Below are 17,483 nucleotides of genomic sequence, written 5' to 3'. Positions count from 1 at the left end.
GCAGATCTGCTTGCTTGGCAACATGTCCTATGGGAAGGCCACCTAGTCCTCATCTGCCTTACACAAAATTTTAGCTGTAAATACCTGGAAAACTTGAGTACTGTTGGGTCAGGGATCTCTGGTGTTCACTTAGAGCTTGCTGACCTGTAGAGTTTGAGTAGACCTACCCAAACTGCATCTGCCTTGTATTCTGCAGAGCCTGTCCTTAGGATCAAAGACTGGTTTGGGTTGGAAGAGACCTTAAAGATAACCAGTTCCAACCTGTCTGCCATGGGCAGGGACAATTCCCACTAGCCCAGGTTGCTCAAGGCCTCATCCAGCCTGGCCTTGAACACCTTCAGGGAAGGGGCATCCACAGCCTCTCTGGGCAACCTGTCCCAGTGTCTCACCACCCTCACTGGAAAGAATTTCTTCCTAATCTCCAGTGCAAATCTGTCTTCCTTAAGCTCCAATCCATTCCCCCTTGTCCTCTCACTGCAAGCCCTTGTAAAAAGTCCCTCCTCAGCTTTCTTGTAGCCACTTCAGGTGCTGGAAGGCTGCTCTAAGGTCTCCCTGGAGCCTTCTCTTAGTGTTGTCACTGATGGGCCATGAATGTTGTGTACAAGACCTGGATTCATCGGGTGTCTGAGTTTGTTTCCTGCTGATGTCTTGTGGCTTTTCAGTACTTTTAGCCAAGGCAGAAGTGCTTGACAGCTGCTGGGTCAATGTTCCTCTCACCATGGTCCATCACCAATGTGATGCTCATGAGGCCACAGAGACATCTTTCATGACCATGTCTATTGCAGTAACTGCTCTTTGGAGGGAGCTGAGCTGTTGCTCTGGGAGACTGCAGGATTGTCTTCTTTGGGGTAGGTAGGATCCATCCCACTTGATAGATGCTGAAACCATTGCTCCAAGAGAGTCTCAACTCCCTGAAAGGAGGCTGGAGCCAGGTGGGGATTGGTTTCTTCTGCCAAGAAACTAGTGGTAGGGCAAGATGAAACAGCCTGAAGTTGTGCCAGGGAAGGTTGAGTGTGAGGAACAATTTTTGGCCCTTGAGCATTGTCAGGGTCTTGCCCAGGCTGCCCAATACAGTGATAGAGTCCCCATCCCTGAAGGGCTTTCAAAGCCATGGAAATGTGGTGCTGAGGTTTAGTGGTGGCCTGGCAGTGCTGGGTTAAGGACTGGACTCAAAGGTTTCTTCCATCCAAAGTAATTCTCTGGCTTCTGATCTCTTGATGTTTCTGATCAGGTTTAGCTCTGTGTAACCCATCTTACCCTACTGATTGTCCTAGCGATGGCTCTGACCAACTCGAGGCATCTTTTTGCACTCTTTGCAATCACTTTGAATTGCTACATTAATTTCATTGCTAAATCCTTGTGCTCACTGTTTTCCACCCCCTTACTTCAGCAGAAGTTCAACACTGCAGTCCAGCCTTGAGGGAGGACACTGCTGTCTCCAACCCGTGACCTGTTAACCACCACATTGATATTTCAGACTCACCTCTTGCTGAGAGCAGGAAATTCTCCCAGGTTGGGGAGGACTTTAAGTTCTGGTGGCTCTAACAATGTGGGTTTTGTCTTTGCTGTTAGATAATGAAGACTTTGGAGCTCCTGCCCATACCTACCAAGAACATGCTGGAGGAGAGCAAAGTTCTCCCCATTATTCAGCGCTGGGCTCAGACCAAGACTGCTGTCCCCCAGCTCAGTGAAGGTGATGGCTACTCAAGTGAGAACACCTCACGGGCTCACACACCCCTCAACACCCCAGATCTTTCCACCAAGCAGAGTGCAGAAGGTGACACAGACACCCCCAAGAAGCTGGTCTTCAGGAGACTGAAGATTATAAGTGAAAACAGCATGGACAGCGCCATTTCAGATACAACCAGTGAGCTGGAAGGGAAGGAGGGCAAGGAGGACCTGGACCAGTTGGAGGGAGCCCCAGTGGAAGTGCCAGAGGAGCAGCAGCAACCTCAGGAGATCAAAGCTGCCATCGAGGCACCGGTGGAGAGCAGCAAAGCCCAAGGTGCAGAGCTGGAGGCTGAGCCTGAAGCTGAGGTCAAGGAGAGCAACGGCACGAAGCTGGAGGAGCCCATTGCGATGGAGACACCGTCTCAGGATGAAGAGGAAGGGGTCTCTGATGTTGAGAGTGAGAGAAGCCAAGAGCAAACAGACAAAATTGTGGATGTCAGCGACCTGGCCACTAGGCTGCTGGACAGCTGGAAGGAGCTCAAGGTAAGAGACACCTTCCTGCAGCTACGTTCCCTCTGCTCTTGCAGATGTGTGGAGTTGGTCACGGTTCAGTGCAAATGGGGCTCAGTTGTCCTCTTGGTAGATGTTTGGTGGCTCACAATAGCCTTTCCTACAGAAAAGGGTTTTCTTCAGGTGCTTTCTAGATGTTGCCTTCTATTGCAAACTGCCCTCTGTGTGTGACAAGAGCAAGGTGTAGGACAAGTGGAAACTACCTGAAGTTGCCCCAGGGGAGGTTTAAGTTGGACGTGAGGAGCAATTTCTGCCCCTAGAGGGTTGTCAAGGCCTGTCCCAGGCTGCCCAAGGCAGTGGTGGAGTCCCCATCCCTGGAGGGGTTTCAGAGCCATGGAGATGTGGTGCTGTGGTTTGGTGGTGACCTGGCAGCACTGAGTTGTTACTTGTTGGACTCCATGATCTCAAAGGTCTCTTCCAACCCAAACTTTCCACAATTCTGTGCCTCTCAGTAGGTTTCCAGATACTGGTGGCTTCCACACTGAGAACACCAGACAATTCAGCTTGGGCACCACAGAGACACCTTAGTCACACAGTTGTTTTTTCAGGCTGTCCATGGGGAGGACAATTCAAAGGGACTGAGGTTCCTTTCTCATCCCACCAGACAAAGACAGAGGCACCATGAGCTTTTTTTCAGTTGGAGCAGGCCACTGTCTGTCAGGGTTGAAACAAACTGGTGCACCATCTGCTCCTTAACTCAGTTACCACAAACATCAGCAGTGTTCTCTGTCCTCTTAACATCTGCTTTTCATCTCCAGTGTGTAGAGCCTGCAGAAAGTGGTCTGTTGGCCTTGTTGTCTTCTCTTGGCAGTAGCTCTAGTGCTGGGTAATCTCTGGCTGGTTTACATCAGGCACATGCTCAGACCTGAGCTTTTGAAGGCTGATGAGGGTGCAGCTCTTCATGGTTTCAGTCTCATCAAGGTCTTTCTGGAACAGAGAACATTTAAGACAAGGGCTTGGTGGCTGCAGGTTGCCTTCTCCAGCATTAAGCCCATTGGACAATTTGGCTGCTCAGGTTTCAGCCAGCAGTGGGGTTTTCTTTGATAGACATGGGAGGATGTTGCAGTAACTCATCACTCAACAGCTGAGGCATTTCCTGGGATTTCATCTGCTGGAGAAGGTTCTGGAGGTTCTTCTGCCCCTCTCTTAGTCAAGACTTATGGGATGTAGTCCTTAAACAAGTTTTGCTGGTTTATAACAACTCAGAAAGAGTTGATTTGCCCCTTGAGTTTGGCAGTGAGGCTGAAATAAGGAGTGCTAGGAGGAGACCACAGCAGCCTCTGCTTGCTCATTGACCTTTGCTTCCCCATGAACCTCTGCTTGTACCACCAGTGATCCCAGCTACAGATGTTTATAAACCAGATCTAGAGCTTTACATATGGCTCCATCTCTTAGAGGGCATGAAGAGGAGTGTGGGCAGTAGGTCAAGTAAGGTTCTTATCCCCCTCTGCTCTGCCCTACTGAGGTCACATCAGGAGAACTGGATCCATTTCTGGGCTCCCCAGCTCAAGAGAGACAGGGAACTACTGGAGAGAGTTCAGTGGAGGCTGGGAAGCTGCTGAGGGGCCTGGAGCATCTCTGTGAGGAGGAAAGGCTGAGAGCCCTGGGGCTGTTGAGCCTGGAGAAGAGCAGACCCAGAGGGGATCTCCTCAATGCCCAGCAAGAGCTAAAGAGATCATGTGGGGCAAGAAACTGGGGCCAGGCTCTTATCAGTGGTGTCCAGTGACAGCACAAGGGACAGTGGGCACAAAGTGGAACCCAGGAGGTTCCACCTGAACAGGAGGAGAAATCTCTTTGTTGTGAGGCTGCTGGAGCCCTGTCCCAGGCTGCCCAGAGAGGTTGCAGAGTCTGCTTGTGTGGAGAGATTCCAAACCCCCCCCTAGCATTGTGCTGCTGGGCAAGCTGCTGTGGGTGCCCTGCTTTAGCAGAGGGGGTTGATCTGGAGGGTCTCCAGTGGTCCCTTCCAACCCTACCACGCTGGGATTCTGTAACTTAAGATCTTACCTTAATCCCTGAAGTTCTCAGCAGGATCATGTTCTCCTGAGCATTGAGCACAGTCCTTGTGCCATCAATCTTGGTGGGAGAGGAGGGGAGATCTTCATGTAGCAACAACTAAATCATGTCAGCGTAGAGCACTTAGGTTGTGATTTGGGCTTTCTTTGCCCTCTTTACCAAGAAGATTTGGTAATTCACCAGATTTTAACTGACAGACTCCTAGTGTTTGTGTGAGGCTCATGATTTTCTTCACTGAAGACACTGTCAGGTTGGAGTTAGAGTTACCAAAGTCCTTATCCACCCATTGCTGGTAGCTGGGTGACGTTAAGTCAAGTCTTAGCCCTGCATTGCTTTGGAGACCTACTTTGGGCTCCCCAGGCTCAGTTTTCTGTCTGCACCCAGCCATGATCACTGCCAGAACCACATGCTGAGGTGTTTCACAGAACCTGTGTTGGAAACCACCAGTGAGAAATGTAAAGGTTGATACACCAAACGACTCCTCCAAAAGATTGGCTCAGCACCAAACTTGATCCAACAGTGTGGTTGTATCACCAGGGCTTGTGTTTGCTCTTGAGCTTGTAGAAGCTCAACTGTGGCTATCTGGAGACCTTTGCTGAAGCCTGTTTGGACAAGATGACCTTTGGAGATCCTTTCCAACCCAAACCATTCTGTGATTCCTCACAGTTGGTCTTGATGTGGATTTACATTTACTCTGTGTGCTAAGTAATTAACCTCAGGTCATTGTAAGGCCACTCTGGGTGCAGTGTGTGTGTCTGGCTCTAGGGATGAGGCTCTGTCTCCAAGTCCTAGCTCTGGAGTAATCCCACCCAAAAAGCAGAACCATGCCATGGCTGCTCTTCTCCTGTTGGGAGACCTGGGGGGGATTCATTGTGACCTGGACTTGATCGTGGCACTAAGAGTTAACTGCTTCTGTCCTACTCTCACCTGTTAAGATGCCACCATAGCCCAACCTGAAGGTTGACCAATGTCCAAAAGAAAGACTAAGGTGGCAGGGAAACGTTTTAGTTGGACAGGGGATGGAGGATCACCTTGGAAGCTCCCAGTGGCAGGAGAGCCAAGTGCCTTTTCCACCACTTCCAAGCCTTCCAGAAGCTGGTTTTGTTGGGAGTGGTGGAACACCTGCCATAACCAGCGTTGGACTGGGTGGGTGGGAGGGTCTGGGAGCTGCTAACTTAAGCTATGTCCTCTCCACTCTTGCTGATGACCCCCTTGTAATTTCAACCATTTCCATCTAGCTTCTCAGGGCAGCAAGGAGCTGGCCATGGGTCTTGCCTTTCTCAACTCCATTTTCACCTCCGTGCTGAAGAAGGGAGAGGACATAGCGTGGCGAAGAGCCGGGAAGATGGTTGGGAAGCTGGCTGAGGATGAGGATGATGATGATGATGATGCATGAGCAGTGTAATAGGTGAAAAGAGGACAGAGGTGGTTAACTCGGTGCCGCCGCCGTTCTTTTGGTGCGTCCAATGGGCGTCGCTCCGGGGCAGATCCCAACTCCTGGCATGAAAGGAATTCAGTGAGCTATTATTTTTCTCTACCTCTATACACAGGACTTGTAAAGTCCTCAGTTTCCAGAGCTCCTACATTCCAACACCTCAGCCCACGAGGAGCGTGGTGCCACAGCCACATCCCCAGCACCAGACACACTGACACACTCCCCCGTGGAGGGAGTTTTCAGCCTGGGCTCCTGCCCGCCCGTGCCGCTCTCCTCGGAGCTGGTGCACGTCTTCTCCCACGCTGAAAACTCAGCTCTGGAGTGGCACAGCCTTGCTGGACACCCAGCAAAGGGGCAGGTGGGGGTTCAGCATGGTTCTTTCAGTTGTCTTAGCCTGCTGCAGCCAGAGGACTGCGTTCAGGTAAGGCTCTGTGGAGTGATGCATCCGGCCAAACGTGTGATGGAGGTGGCGTGCAGCATGGTGGCTAACAGACCTGGGGCTTAGCCCTCTTGATATCACAGAATGGTAGAGGTTGGAAGGGACCTTCAGAGATCAGCCAGTCCAACACCCCTGCCAAAGCAGGTTCCCCTAGGGCAGTTCACACAGGAATGCATCCAGGTGGGTTTAGAAAGTCTCCAGAGAAGGAGACTCCACAACCTCTCTGGGCAGCCTGCTCCAGGGCTCTGGCACCCTCGCTGTAAAGAAGTTTCCCCTCATGTTGAGGTGCAACCTTATGTGTTCCACTTTGTAGCTGCTGCTTCTTGGCTTATTGCTGTTGACCACCCAGAAGAGTTTGGCCCCAGGCACTTGACACCCACCCCTCAGATGTTTGAATGAGAGGAAGAAGCAGGGTCAGCAGCACCAAGCATTTCTCAATGTCCTTTTGGTGGCATAGGTTTCAGTAGCTAAGGCTGAAGAGCATGTTGGGCTTCAAGCACAGCCTGTGCTTTAATAGCACTGATGGTTGAGAGTGGTCAGGCCATGAGGTTTCCTCACCATTTATAGCAAAGCAGAGCCTTGAGGGCCTGCAGCTCCACCATCCCAGCTGTAGGCTTGTTGTGGGGACCAGGTACACACCTGAGGTCTGTCTCACAGTGAACCTGTGTGAAGAAAGCCAACTGTGTCCTGGGCTGCATCAACAGAAGTGTGGCCAGCAGGTCGAGGGAGGTGATTCTGTCTGCTCCACTCTGGTGAGACTCCACCTGGAGTACTGAACCCCTATTACAAGAAAGATTGGAAGGTGTCCAGGGAAGGACTGTGAGGATGATCAGAGGGCTGGAGCTGCTCTGCTATGGAGACAGACTGAGAGAGCTGAGGCTGTTCAGTCTAACAAAGAAAAGGCTCCCAGGAGACCTTCTTGTGGCCTTCCAGGATCTGAAGGGGACTACAAGAAAGCTGGGGAGGGACTTTTTAGAGTGTTGGCTAGTGATAGGATTGAGGGAGAATAGAGCAAAGCTAGAAGTGGGTGGATTGAGACTGGATGTTAGGAAGAAGTTCTTCACCATGAGGGTGCTGAGACACTGGAACTGTGCCCAGGGAGGTGATAGAAGCCTCATCCCTGGAAGTTTTGAAGGCCAGGCTGGATGTGGCTCTGGGCAACCTGATCAAGTGTGAGGTGTTCCTGCCTGTGCAGGGGGGTTGGAACTGGATGATCTTTGAGGTCCCTTCCAGCCCTGACAATTCAGTGATTGAATTCTGTGATAAGACAGGCAGCATGGCACATCCCACTGTGCTGGCATGGTTCTGGAGCTGCTCTGCTGCAGGTGGGACTGAGCTGCTGGCATCTTCCTCCACCCCTGGGTGGGCAGAGCATGCCTTCACCTTCTTGGGTAGGAGTTGTAGCTGTGAGGATCTCCAGACATTAGAGAAGACCTTCTTTTGAGCAAAACCTTTTGGAAGAGCCAAGTGGCTTCAGTTTAAAAGGTTTTAGGTGGCCACTTCTAGCCTCACAAGTTGAAGGTTGAGAAGTTAACCCAGCTTTGGCCAAAGTGGCCTTTTCTCTTCTACAATGAAAAGTTCTGGAAGCTTCATTATCAGTCTGAAGAGGGATAGCAGAGCTTGGGTGACCTCAGGCAAACTCACCTTTTGTATTCTCCTGAGGCAGCCTTTCCAAATCACATCTGATAGATCTTGCTAGGACAGTGTGGTGAAGCTGCTCTTGCTTGTCCTGTTCCCACCCAAGTCATCCAGGAGCGACTGGCTGTGCCTCTGGCACCCACACCGTGGGCTTTAATTAGGAGCCTTTTAGTTTGTTGGAGCAAGAACAGCTTGTGAAGACAATAGGCACTGGTGAGTGTCCAAGCTGTTGTTTGTGGAGGGCTTTCTTGGCCTTCAAGCAGGGCCATTGTGGCATTAGTCCTTTCTCTTGCTCTTCACCACTGTCCCTTGGCATCGTGCTGGAGCTTCGTGCTCGTGCAGGGGAGGGAGGAAAGCCAGGGAACAGAGATCCAGTCCTGGCTGGTGGAGCACTGGTGGGGGTTGGAGTCACTGCTCTGATGTTGTCTCAGCAAATGGACAGCAGAAGTTCACAGAACTCCAGAGCAGAGCTAGAGGAGGCAACACAGTCTGCAGGTCATCTTAGCTTTGAGCTTGTAAGCCTTGGCAGGTGTGGTGAGCTCCAGTGGGCTGCAGATGGCCTTCCAGCTCTACATGGAAGCAGAGTCCTTTTGGTTGGAGAAGACCTTTAAGACCATCAGGTTCACCTCTCTGGCTCCAGGAAGAGTATGCCTGACCCCTGGGTAGAGGTTGGCACAGGCTGGTGTAAAAGAGCTATCACCCCTTTGGCAGCTGGAGCTGTGTTGGCAATGGTGCTTTCCTGCACCTGTCCTTGGTGTTTCTCTCCACCCACTGATCTTCTCCAGCTTAGTCCCATGGAATCAGGAGGGAGAGATTTCTGGAGAGGGTTTTGTGAGGCACCATCTTCCTTTCCTGCTGCTGCAGCCTTTAAACCTTGATCTTCAGCCCTCCTGCCTCTCCCAAACCAAGGATGTGTTTATGCCTGCAGCTGGACAACTCAAATTCTTTTCCTTTTCTTCTCTCTTTCACAGCCTTGTGCCACTTTCCTTTGTTTAATTCTCTGACCAGTTCATTCACATTGGTTCTGGAGCACCTTCCATTTGGATTCTGTTAGTGGTGGTGGCACCCATCCAGCAGCTGAGCACGCTCAAAGCCAGCAGCTTCCACTCCCAAAGCTAAAAGAGGCTTTTCTTTGGAGTTCCCCCTGACTGGCATCTGCTTTGACCACCATCTGCTTTTCATGGAGCAGTTTTGACACATTCCTCCCTTTGTTGTTGGTTCAAAGGCTCTGCTGCCTCCTCATCTTCACCAGAGGGTCTGCAGCCCATTGAGTACATCCGTAGCTGCTCTCCAGCAAGATGTAGCTTGCTCCCTGGTGTTGAGAAGCCCAAAATGATCTGGGATTTTGAGCAGCCTGGACCTTTGTAAGGGCAATTCACTTTGATGGGATGGTCACAGCTGTGGCTTCCAGATGAGGAGACCCTCTCCTGCCTATGGAGGCAGATGCTTTCTTGCCCCTTGCACACACAACCATCTTTGACCTCAAAGCTTAAGACTTGATGATCTCTCTTGGGTTGAAATCACTTTTTAGCTTCAGCAGTTGAGCTGCCAATGCTGTGGTGAACCTAAAGCAACAGATGGCAAGAGCAGGCAGTGCCACATTAACCAGGTCCACTTACTCCCTGTCCCTTTCTATCCCCATTGATCCTGTTTTTCCAAGTAGTTTCCCATTGCACATCCTGCTGTTTAATGGGATAAACCATTTCAGGAGCTGGGCTGGCTTAGCTCTTCCCTCCACTTACTTGCTGTCTTGTCACCTCATGGTTTGGTGGTTCTCCCATCACACTTCATGCTGATGGGAGCTCTGCTGGGGCCAGCCCTGGGGTGGCTTTTTGAAGTTGTTCCTCTGCAGTGTATCTCAGAATAGAGATTTTTGGAGGGGGGTGGTGTGGGAGAGAGAAAATAGATGGAGAAAACCTGGGGGTTTGGGTTCTGCAGAAGCTGCCATCGTGGTCTGGTGCTTCCCACAAGAGGAGGCAAGAGACAAAATAATTTGTGCTGCTGGGTGGCAAGCCAAGAGCATTTTATGGGCTTCATTATCTTAAGTGGGCTCCCTCTGCATCCCACCCCACTCTAAACAGTGTGAGCAGCTGCCTTGTTTCACAGAATCTCAGCATGGTAAGGCTTGGAAGGGACCTCTGGAGATCATCCAGTCCAAAGCAGGGCACCCACAGCAGCTTGCCCAGCATCACAGTGGCCAGGGCTGTTTGGAATCTCTCCACACAAGGAGACTCCACAACCTCTTGGAGCAGCCTGGGACAGGGCTCCAGCACCCTCATACCGAAGATGCTTCTCCTCCTGTTCAGGTGGAACCTCCTGGGTTCCAATTTATGCCCATTGTCCCTTGTGCTGTCCCTGGACACTGCTGACAAGAGTCTAGCCCCAGCCTCTTGCCCTCGTGGTCCCTTTAGCTCTTGCTGAGCACTAATCACCCTCTGGGGTCTGCTCTTCTCCAGCAGACCTATCTGCAGGCATCTGCACATGGTTTTTGTGCTGTGTTCAGGCTCCATGAAAAAGCTAACTGAGTATTGAAGAAAATAAAACCCTTGGCCAAAATCCCTCCTACCACCACCACCCCTTTTTTTTTGGTGCTTTTTTAACCTTCAGCAGTACTTTTGAAGTGGTTTTGTCTTATGACCAGCCCACAAGAGGCTTTCTTCCATTTTCCTCTGCTGAAAGGAATTAATTTTCTTAGCCCAGGGGGTGCATGGAGTTTTGTTTTGTGGGGTATTTTTTTTTCTTTCCCTGACACAGTAAAATTGGGACTTTCAAACCTGGTTTTCCATTCAACTGCAGGGCTGGAGGTGGGCACATTGCTAAGGAGTGAGGCAATCTGGTGCAAAGTGGAGACAGCAGGCAAGGAATTTCCAAACACCCTGAGCACCTCAGCATTTTATTTAGCAACTGAACACTAGAGAAGGTTGAGAGTCAAAAGTTGAACCCTCAGAGAATGGTTCTAGGGATGGAGCATCTCCCACATCTCTGGGCAACCTGGGACAGGGTCTCACCACCCTCATGGTGCAAAAATCTCTTTCTTCTCTCCAATCTGATCCTCCCTCTCAGTTTAAACCATCACTCCTTGTCCTGTCACAACAGGCCCTGCTCAGAAGTCTGATCTCAGCTTTCTCATTGTCCCCTTGAAGCACTGAAAGGCCACCAGAGGGTGTCTCTGGAACCTTCTCTTCTCCAGACTGAATAAGCCCAACTCTCTCAGCTTGGCCTCACAGCAGAGCCCTCCCAGCCCTCCCAGCATTGCTGTGGCCTCCTCTGGCTCTGCTTCAACAGGTCCCTGCCTGTGCTGTGCTGAGGACTCCAGAGCTGGGTAAAATGCAGGGCATGGAGCTGGCAGCTGTAGGATAAGGGGTGGTGAGTGTTGGTAGCTGATCTCTGCAGCCCTCACTACTTGCTTGGGAGTTCACTGAGACCTGGGAGATGGTCTGCTGCTCATTTCCCTCAGAGTTCTCTGCTGTTCAGTGTTAGACTGTTCATGAGGAGCAATTTCTTCCCTTTGAGGGGTGCCAAGGACTGTCCCAGGCTGCCCAGGGCAGCGGTGGAGTCCCCATCCCTGGAGGGGTTTTCAGGCTGAGATGTGGTGCTGAAGGCCATGGTTTGATGGTGACCTGACAGTGCTGGCTTCATAGTTTGCCTTGGTGATCTTCCAAGGCAGATTAGATGGAACTTGGAGGAACTTCCTCTAGTTGCAGACATTGCTGCTGACTGCAAGGGGATTGCACTAAGAGCTTTAAAGGTCCCTTCAAAGATCCCTTCCCACCTGAACCATTCCATGTTTCTGTGATGTCTGATTCCCACTCACAGAACGCTACAAGCTGGATAGATGACTCCAGCTCCTCAGAGGGCTATCTAAAAATGCCTTGAGGACCAGATGGGTACAACAAGAGGTTTTTAGGGGCAGATGGCAGACAGACACATCACCTCAGTGGTTTTCAGAGAGTGTTTAGTCAACCCTGTTTGGCAGGGTGGAGTGACCTGCCTTTGGTATCAGCAGCCACCTAAACTCAAACATCAAATGCTGAGCAGAGGCAGCTCAGTAACTTCCCTAACCCCAGAACCTTTCCTTCAAGAGACACATTTCTACTGCTTGGTTTGAAGTTCTGATAGAAAGGTTGAATTGTTGTCATCCTGTTGTGATTCTTGAAGCTCTGTAGATGTGGGAGTTGTCCTTCTGAGCAAAGTTTGACCTTTGCCTGTGCCTTGCTTTGCAGGAGGTGTACCGCATCCCCAAGAAGAGCCAAGCAGAAAAGGAGAACAGTGGTAGGTAGTTGTATTTTCCCAGTTCATTTTCCTCACTTTGGGGTGTCAGGAGATGTTCTGCTTCCATACCTCAGCATTCCTGCTCCTGGGGTGCAGAGAGCACAATCCAAGCAGTGGATGATGGAAAATGAGGTCGATATGGAGCCACCCATAACTTGTTTGCATGTGCAGAAACAGCTGAAACTGCAAGAGGGAGGGAGCTTGAAAGAGGCTGAATGATCCGAGTTGTCTCTTTTTGATCCATTTTCCCCACCAGCCACCAGTGGGAGGGAGGCAGCTGGCCACAGGGATCAGACTCCTACTCCAAAGAACCCCATCCTGAGCCGGGAGCGGGATCCTGAGAGGCAGAGCCAGAGCAAAGAGAAGAAGAGACGAAGAGATTCTTTGTCCCCCCCGGCCTCAGCCTACGAGCGAGGAACCAAGAGGCCAGAGGACAGGCAAGTTGTCGTGGTGGCAGGGCTGAGGAGCTGACCACTGGGTTGGGAGTGTTGGATCTGCTGTTGTCTTGGCTGAGAATGCTGGGAAAAATGGTCCTGATGAGCTTTGAAAGCACCCAGGGATGGAGAAGGAAGCCTCATGTGCACGGTGAGCTGCGTTCCCTAGCCAGAGCTGGGTGGCTCCATGCTTTTAGGTGGCCTTTTCTCTTGGATATCCCACACCTGCACCTGCAGATCCCTTGCAACCTTCAGGCCCCCTGCACCTGCACCTTCAGACACACTTTGGGAATTAGATCATAGGCTCACAGCATGGTTTGATTTAGAATCATCCAGTTCCGACCTCCCTGCTATGAGCAGGCATCTCCCACTAGCGCAGGTTGCTCAAGGCCTCATCCGTCTGTCCTTGAGCACCTCCAGGGAGGGAGCATCCACAACCTTCCTGGGCAACCTATCCCAGAATCTCACCACCCTCACTGGAAAGAAGGGTGACAAAGGAAGCTGTATGCTGGTGTCACACAGAAATCAGGGATCTAGCCCTCCTAAGCGTCCTGGCTTCTGTCAGCAATGCTGTGGGGCAGCAGGAGCAGGGCAGGGATCATCCACCTTGAAACTGGGCACTGGTGGGGCCACACTTCAAATCCTGGGTTCAGTTTTGGGCCCTGCACTGCAAGAAGGACTTTGAGGGGCTGGAGCAGGTCCAGAGAAGGGGAATGGAACTGGTAATGGGTCTGGAGGACAGGGCTGGTGAAGAGCGGCTGAGGGGAGACCTTGTGGCTCTCTCCAGCTCTCTGAAAGGAGGTCAGACCAGGTTGGGGTTGGTCTCTTCTCCCAAGGAACATGTGATTAGACAGTCCTATGGATCCAGACCATCACTTTCCTAGATTCAGATCCTGCAGCAGCTCCCAGAGTCATTTCTCAACATCCCATGAATACATCCAAACCCTCCCAAGGCTGGAAAAGCAATAGAGGTCATAGTGGTGGCCAGGCTGGTCCATGCAGCATATGAGTCTCTGGCTGCTCCCTACCAGATGCCCATTTTTCTCCCTCAAATGTTGCTTCTTAATTAAGAGAAGGAAAATATTTCATGTCTTGTCTTATAGGGAGCCTTCAGGTCATGTTGAAGGCCCAAGAACACTAAGGAATGTCCTCTAAGGAGGTTCTGTTGTCCTTCTTAAGTAGAATCTGAAGCCACTTAATAATGAGGGAACAATGAATGGGGAGGCAGCCAGAGGAGGCATCTTTCATCCTGGTGTGGAGCTGTGCTGGGAGAGTCTAAAGCATGGGGATAAAGAATAGGATGTAAATCTATACAACTGGGATGGGAATCTGTACTGGTGTGGGGCAAGTCTATACCAGTGAGATTTACCACTTGGAGGGTGGAAACGTCACCAAGTGGACCTGGGTAATGGTGGTTAAGAGAGACATGAGGAAGGATGGAAAAAATAAGGGTTAGTTTGGTGTCATTTAAAACAGAAAAGGCTCTTTGGTGGGTGAGGAGGTGCCTGCTCTGGCTCTTCCCTCCTGTGGCCTTGTCCTTGTTGGTGAGAATGTCCACCAGGGGAAAGAGCAGGGTGCTGGCAGCCTTCTCCTCTCACCCTTCTCCCTCCACTTTTCTTTAGGATGAGGGGCAGCAGACACAATCTGGAATCCAGGAGGTTCCATCCAGAACAGGAGGAGAAACTTTGGTGTGAGGCCTGCCCCAGGCTGCCCAGAGAGGTTGTGGAGTCTCTTTTTCTGGGGAGGTTCCAAACTCCACTGGGCATTGTGATGTTGGGCAAGCTGCTGTGGGTGTCCCTGCGTTAGCAGGGGAAGTTGGACTGGCTGATCTCCAGAGGTCCCTTCTGTGTCCTTTCTGTCCCCTCCATTCTGTGATTCTCTGGGCTGCTCTCTCCACTCTGGTTGTCCTTCATTGTTAGAGGAGGAATTTCATAAGACAGTGAAATAGGTGGAGAGAGGAGCAGAACAAAGAGAAAGTCCTCACTGCCTTGGTCTATTCACACCAAGCCTTCCACGTTCCCCTGCCCATTCTTCCACGCTGGCTGCCTCTGCTGTAAACTCTGCAGGCAGCACCAGGAAACACTTTAATTACTGCAATTAAGCTCCTCATCTCAATGAGGTTCTCATTAACAGATCCTTGCAGCTCCTCTGAGAACGAGAGGGGACATCTGAAGTGGATCTGGTGGTAGCAATGTGCTTTTGATACGTAAATGGAACCCACCAACGTGAAGTCAACAGCTAGAGGGATATCCAGGATGCTTTGCAGAACTCCTTCCTTTAGGACTGGGAAGCATTTTCCTTTTTAATCTCAGTTTTACCACACTCATAACTTCTCAAAATATCCACCTTTGATCTCTCAACATTCTGTGGTTGGGCTCTGAGCAACCTCCTTAGGCTTTTGGTGTTGGTTTGTTTTTTGGTTTGGTTTGTTTTATTCCCTTTAACTCCTTGGAAAAATCCCTCCAGCTGCTCCATGTCTTGGGATGAAAATGAGTCCAAAAAAAAAAAAGGAATTAAAACCACCCAGCCATACTTCAGTGTTTTTTAAGCTGGATCTCTGGTCTGGTGAGGAGTTTGAACTCCAACCAGGAAGGAGCTGTTTGTAATTCTCTATCTTCTTTGTCATGACTGCAAAGCCAGCAGCAGCGTTGGCAATCTTGGGGAGGTCCTTGGGCAAAGGAAATGAGAGGTTCTCCTCATTGCTGAGCTGTCCTGGTCTTGGAGGTGAAGAGAGAATCAGAGAGTTCTTTGAGTTAGAAAAGCCCTCTAAGATCATCAAGTCCAACCACCAACCCAGCATCACCATGGCCATCAAACTGTGTCCCAGACCACCATGTCCATGCATTTCTTGAACACCTCCAGGGATGGTGGCTCCACCACCTCCCTGGGTTAGCCTGTTTCAGTGCCTTGACCACTCTTGCAGCAAAGAAATTGTTCCTTATGTGCATCCTAATCCTCCCCTGGCACACTTCAAGGGCATTTCCTCTCGTTCTGTCAGCTGGCATTAGACAGAAGAGACCAACCCCCACCTCAGTCCAGTTTCCTTGTCATAGAGAGCAGTGAGACTTTCCCTGTACCTCCTTTTCTCCAGAGTACACACCCCCAGGTCCCTCGGCTGTTCCTCACCAGACTGTTCTCCAGAACCTTCATCCTTTTCTTTGCCCTTCTCTGGATCTGTTCCAGGAGCTCAGTGTCTTTCTCAGCCTTCTGTATAAAGACCTCTTCCAGACTCCTCCTGTGTTGGTTCTGCTTTGGGAGACCATGACAGAAGGTCTCCAGCATGGGCACCCAGATTCTTCATGGGGCACTCTGCCAGTTCTCCTCAGGTTCCCTGTTGGCCCTGCTGTGTCTTCCCTCTCTGGGTGTCTCAGTGATCCCTCACAGGTTCTTCAGACTTTTTGCTGCTTTTTTGCATCTCCATTAGCCTCAGCACTGAACTGAAGTTGAAAAATCCACTGGGACTTAGCTCACCACAGAGGATTAGGCATTGGAAGGGATCTCTGGAGATCATCCAGTCCAACTCCCCTTGCTAAAGCAGGGGCACCAGAGAAGGAGACTCCACAACCTCTCTGGGCAGCCTGGGACAGGACTCCAGCACACTCACAACAAAGAAGTTTCTCTTCAAATGGAACCTCCTGAGTTCCACTTTGTGCCCTTTTCCCCTTGTGCTGTCCCTGGGCACCACTGACAAGAGTCTGGCCCCAGCCTCTTGCCTCTCATGGTTGTTTGGCTCTTGCTGAGTATTGAGAAGCTCTGCTCTGGATCTGCTCTTCTCCAGGCTCAACAGCCCCACGTTTGTCAGCCTTACTGAGATGCTCCAGGCCACTGAGCATCTTCAGAACCTCCACTGGACTCTATCCAGTAGCTGCTTGGCTGCTCACCCAGCTCCTTGCCTGTGGCTGAGCAGGACCAGTGGTGTTTCTCTGAGTTGCCGTGGTCAGGCATGGTCAACAAATGTTCTTAAGAATCGAGGCTGCTGTTGGGGGCACCTGTGTCTCTCTAGCTCTGCTCCCAACAGTGCTGGCCCTTTTGCTGTCAGAACTCTGGCTGTACAGGTTTGGGAGGTCTCACAAAGCTTTCTCTTGCAGGTATGACACACCAGCATCTTCAAAGAAGAAGGTCCGGCTCAAAGACCGCAACAAGCTGTCCACCGAGGAGCGCAGGAAGCTGTTCGAACAGGAGGTGGCCCAACGAGAGGCCCAAAAACAACAGCAGCAGCTTCAAAACCTGGGGATGACTTCTCCCCTCCCCTACGACTCCATGGGCTATGGCACCTCCCACCACAGCTTCATCGGCTACCCCCCCGGCTACCCCATGCAGGCCTACGTAGACCCCAGCAACCCCAACGCCGGCAAGGTGCTTCTCCCCACCCCCTCCATGGATTCCATGTGCTCACCAGCGGCCTACGAGCACCCTCAGACTTTGGTTGGGCACACTGTGGAGTCAACCTTGACAACCCCCCAGCCAGTACCAGTAGTCCAACATGTAGCAACGACGATGGAGGTGACGACTCCGCAGTACGTAGCGCAGAGCGACACCGCCGTGGTGCATCAGGAGGCCAACGTCGCCGTCCTGCCCGTGGCCACGCCGGGCACGGTGCAGAGTCAGAGCTACGGGGTCTGGGATTCCAGCCAGCAGCCTGTGGCTGTCCAGCAGCAGTACTCACCAGCCCAGTCCCAACCAGCTATCTACTACCAAGGGCAGACCTGTCAGACGGTTTATGGGGTGACGTCGCCCTACTCGCAGACCACCCCACCCATCGTACAGGTAACTGCCAGGCAGGGCACGGCGCTGGCGTCAGACACCCACGGATCAAAGACTTCCAACCTGCTGCTCGTGACTTGCTCACTCTTCACTGGTGCTCTGACCAAGTTAGGAGCAGGTGTTAGTCTGTTGGAGGGTAGGAGAGCCCTGCAGAGGGACCTTGCCAGGCTGGATGGGTGGGCAGAGGCCAATGGGATGAGATCGAACAAGGCCAAGTGCAGGGTTCTATGCTTTGGCCACGACAACC

General features: G+C 51.4%; 1 protein-coding gene across 2 annotated transcripts in view; it reads left to right on the top strand.

The window, feature by feature from the left end:
- The window catches only part of SETD2 (SET domain containing 2, histone lysine methyltransferase), a 65,667-nt gene that overhangs the window by 37,326 nt on the left and 10,858 nt on the right, over positions 1–17,483 (top strand). The window contains exons 12-15 of one of the 2 annotated variants that reach the window (XM_064162422.1): positions 1,573–2,214; positions 11,990–12,038; positions 12,295–12,475; positions 16,561–17,239. In XM_064162422.1, coding sequence (XP_064018492.1) covers positions 1,573–2,214; positions 11,990–12,038; positions 12,295–12,475; positions 16,561–17,239 — 1,551 coding nt within the window. Of the gene's footprint in view, positions 1–1,572; positions 2,215–5,492; positions 5,756–11,989; positions 12,039–12,294; positions 12,476–16,560; positions 17,240–17,483 lie in introns of those variants that run through there. The other variant, XM_064162424.1, reaches the window with a different exon arrangement.

The sequence above is a fragment of the Pogoniulus pusillus genome, chromosome 23 (genome assembly GCF_015220805.1).
Source record: "Pogoniulus pusillus isolate bPogPus1 chromosome 23, bPogPus1.pri, whole genome shotgun sequence".
NCBI classification, from domain to species: domain Eukaryota; kingdom Metazoa; phylum Chordata; class Aves; order Piciformes; family Lybiidae; genus Pogoniulus; species Pogoniulus pusillus.
This window is presented reverse-complemented; position numbering and strand designations above follow the sequence as displayed.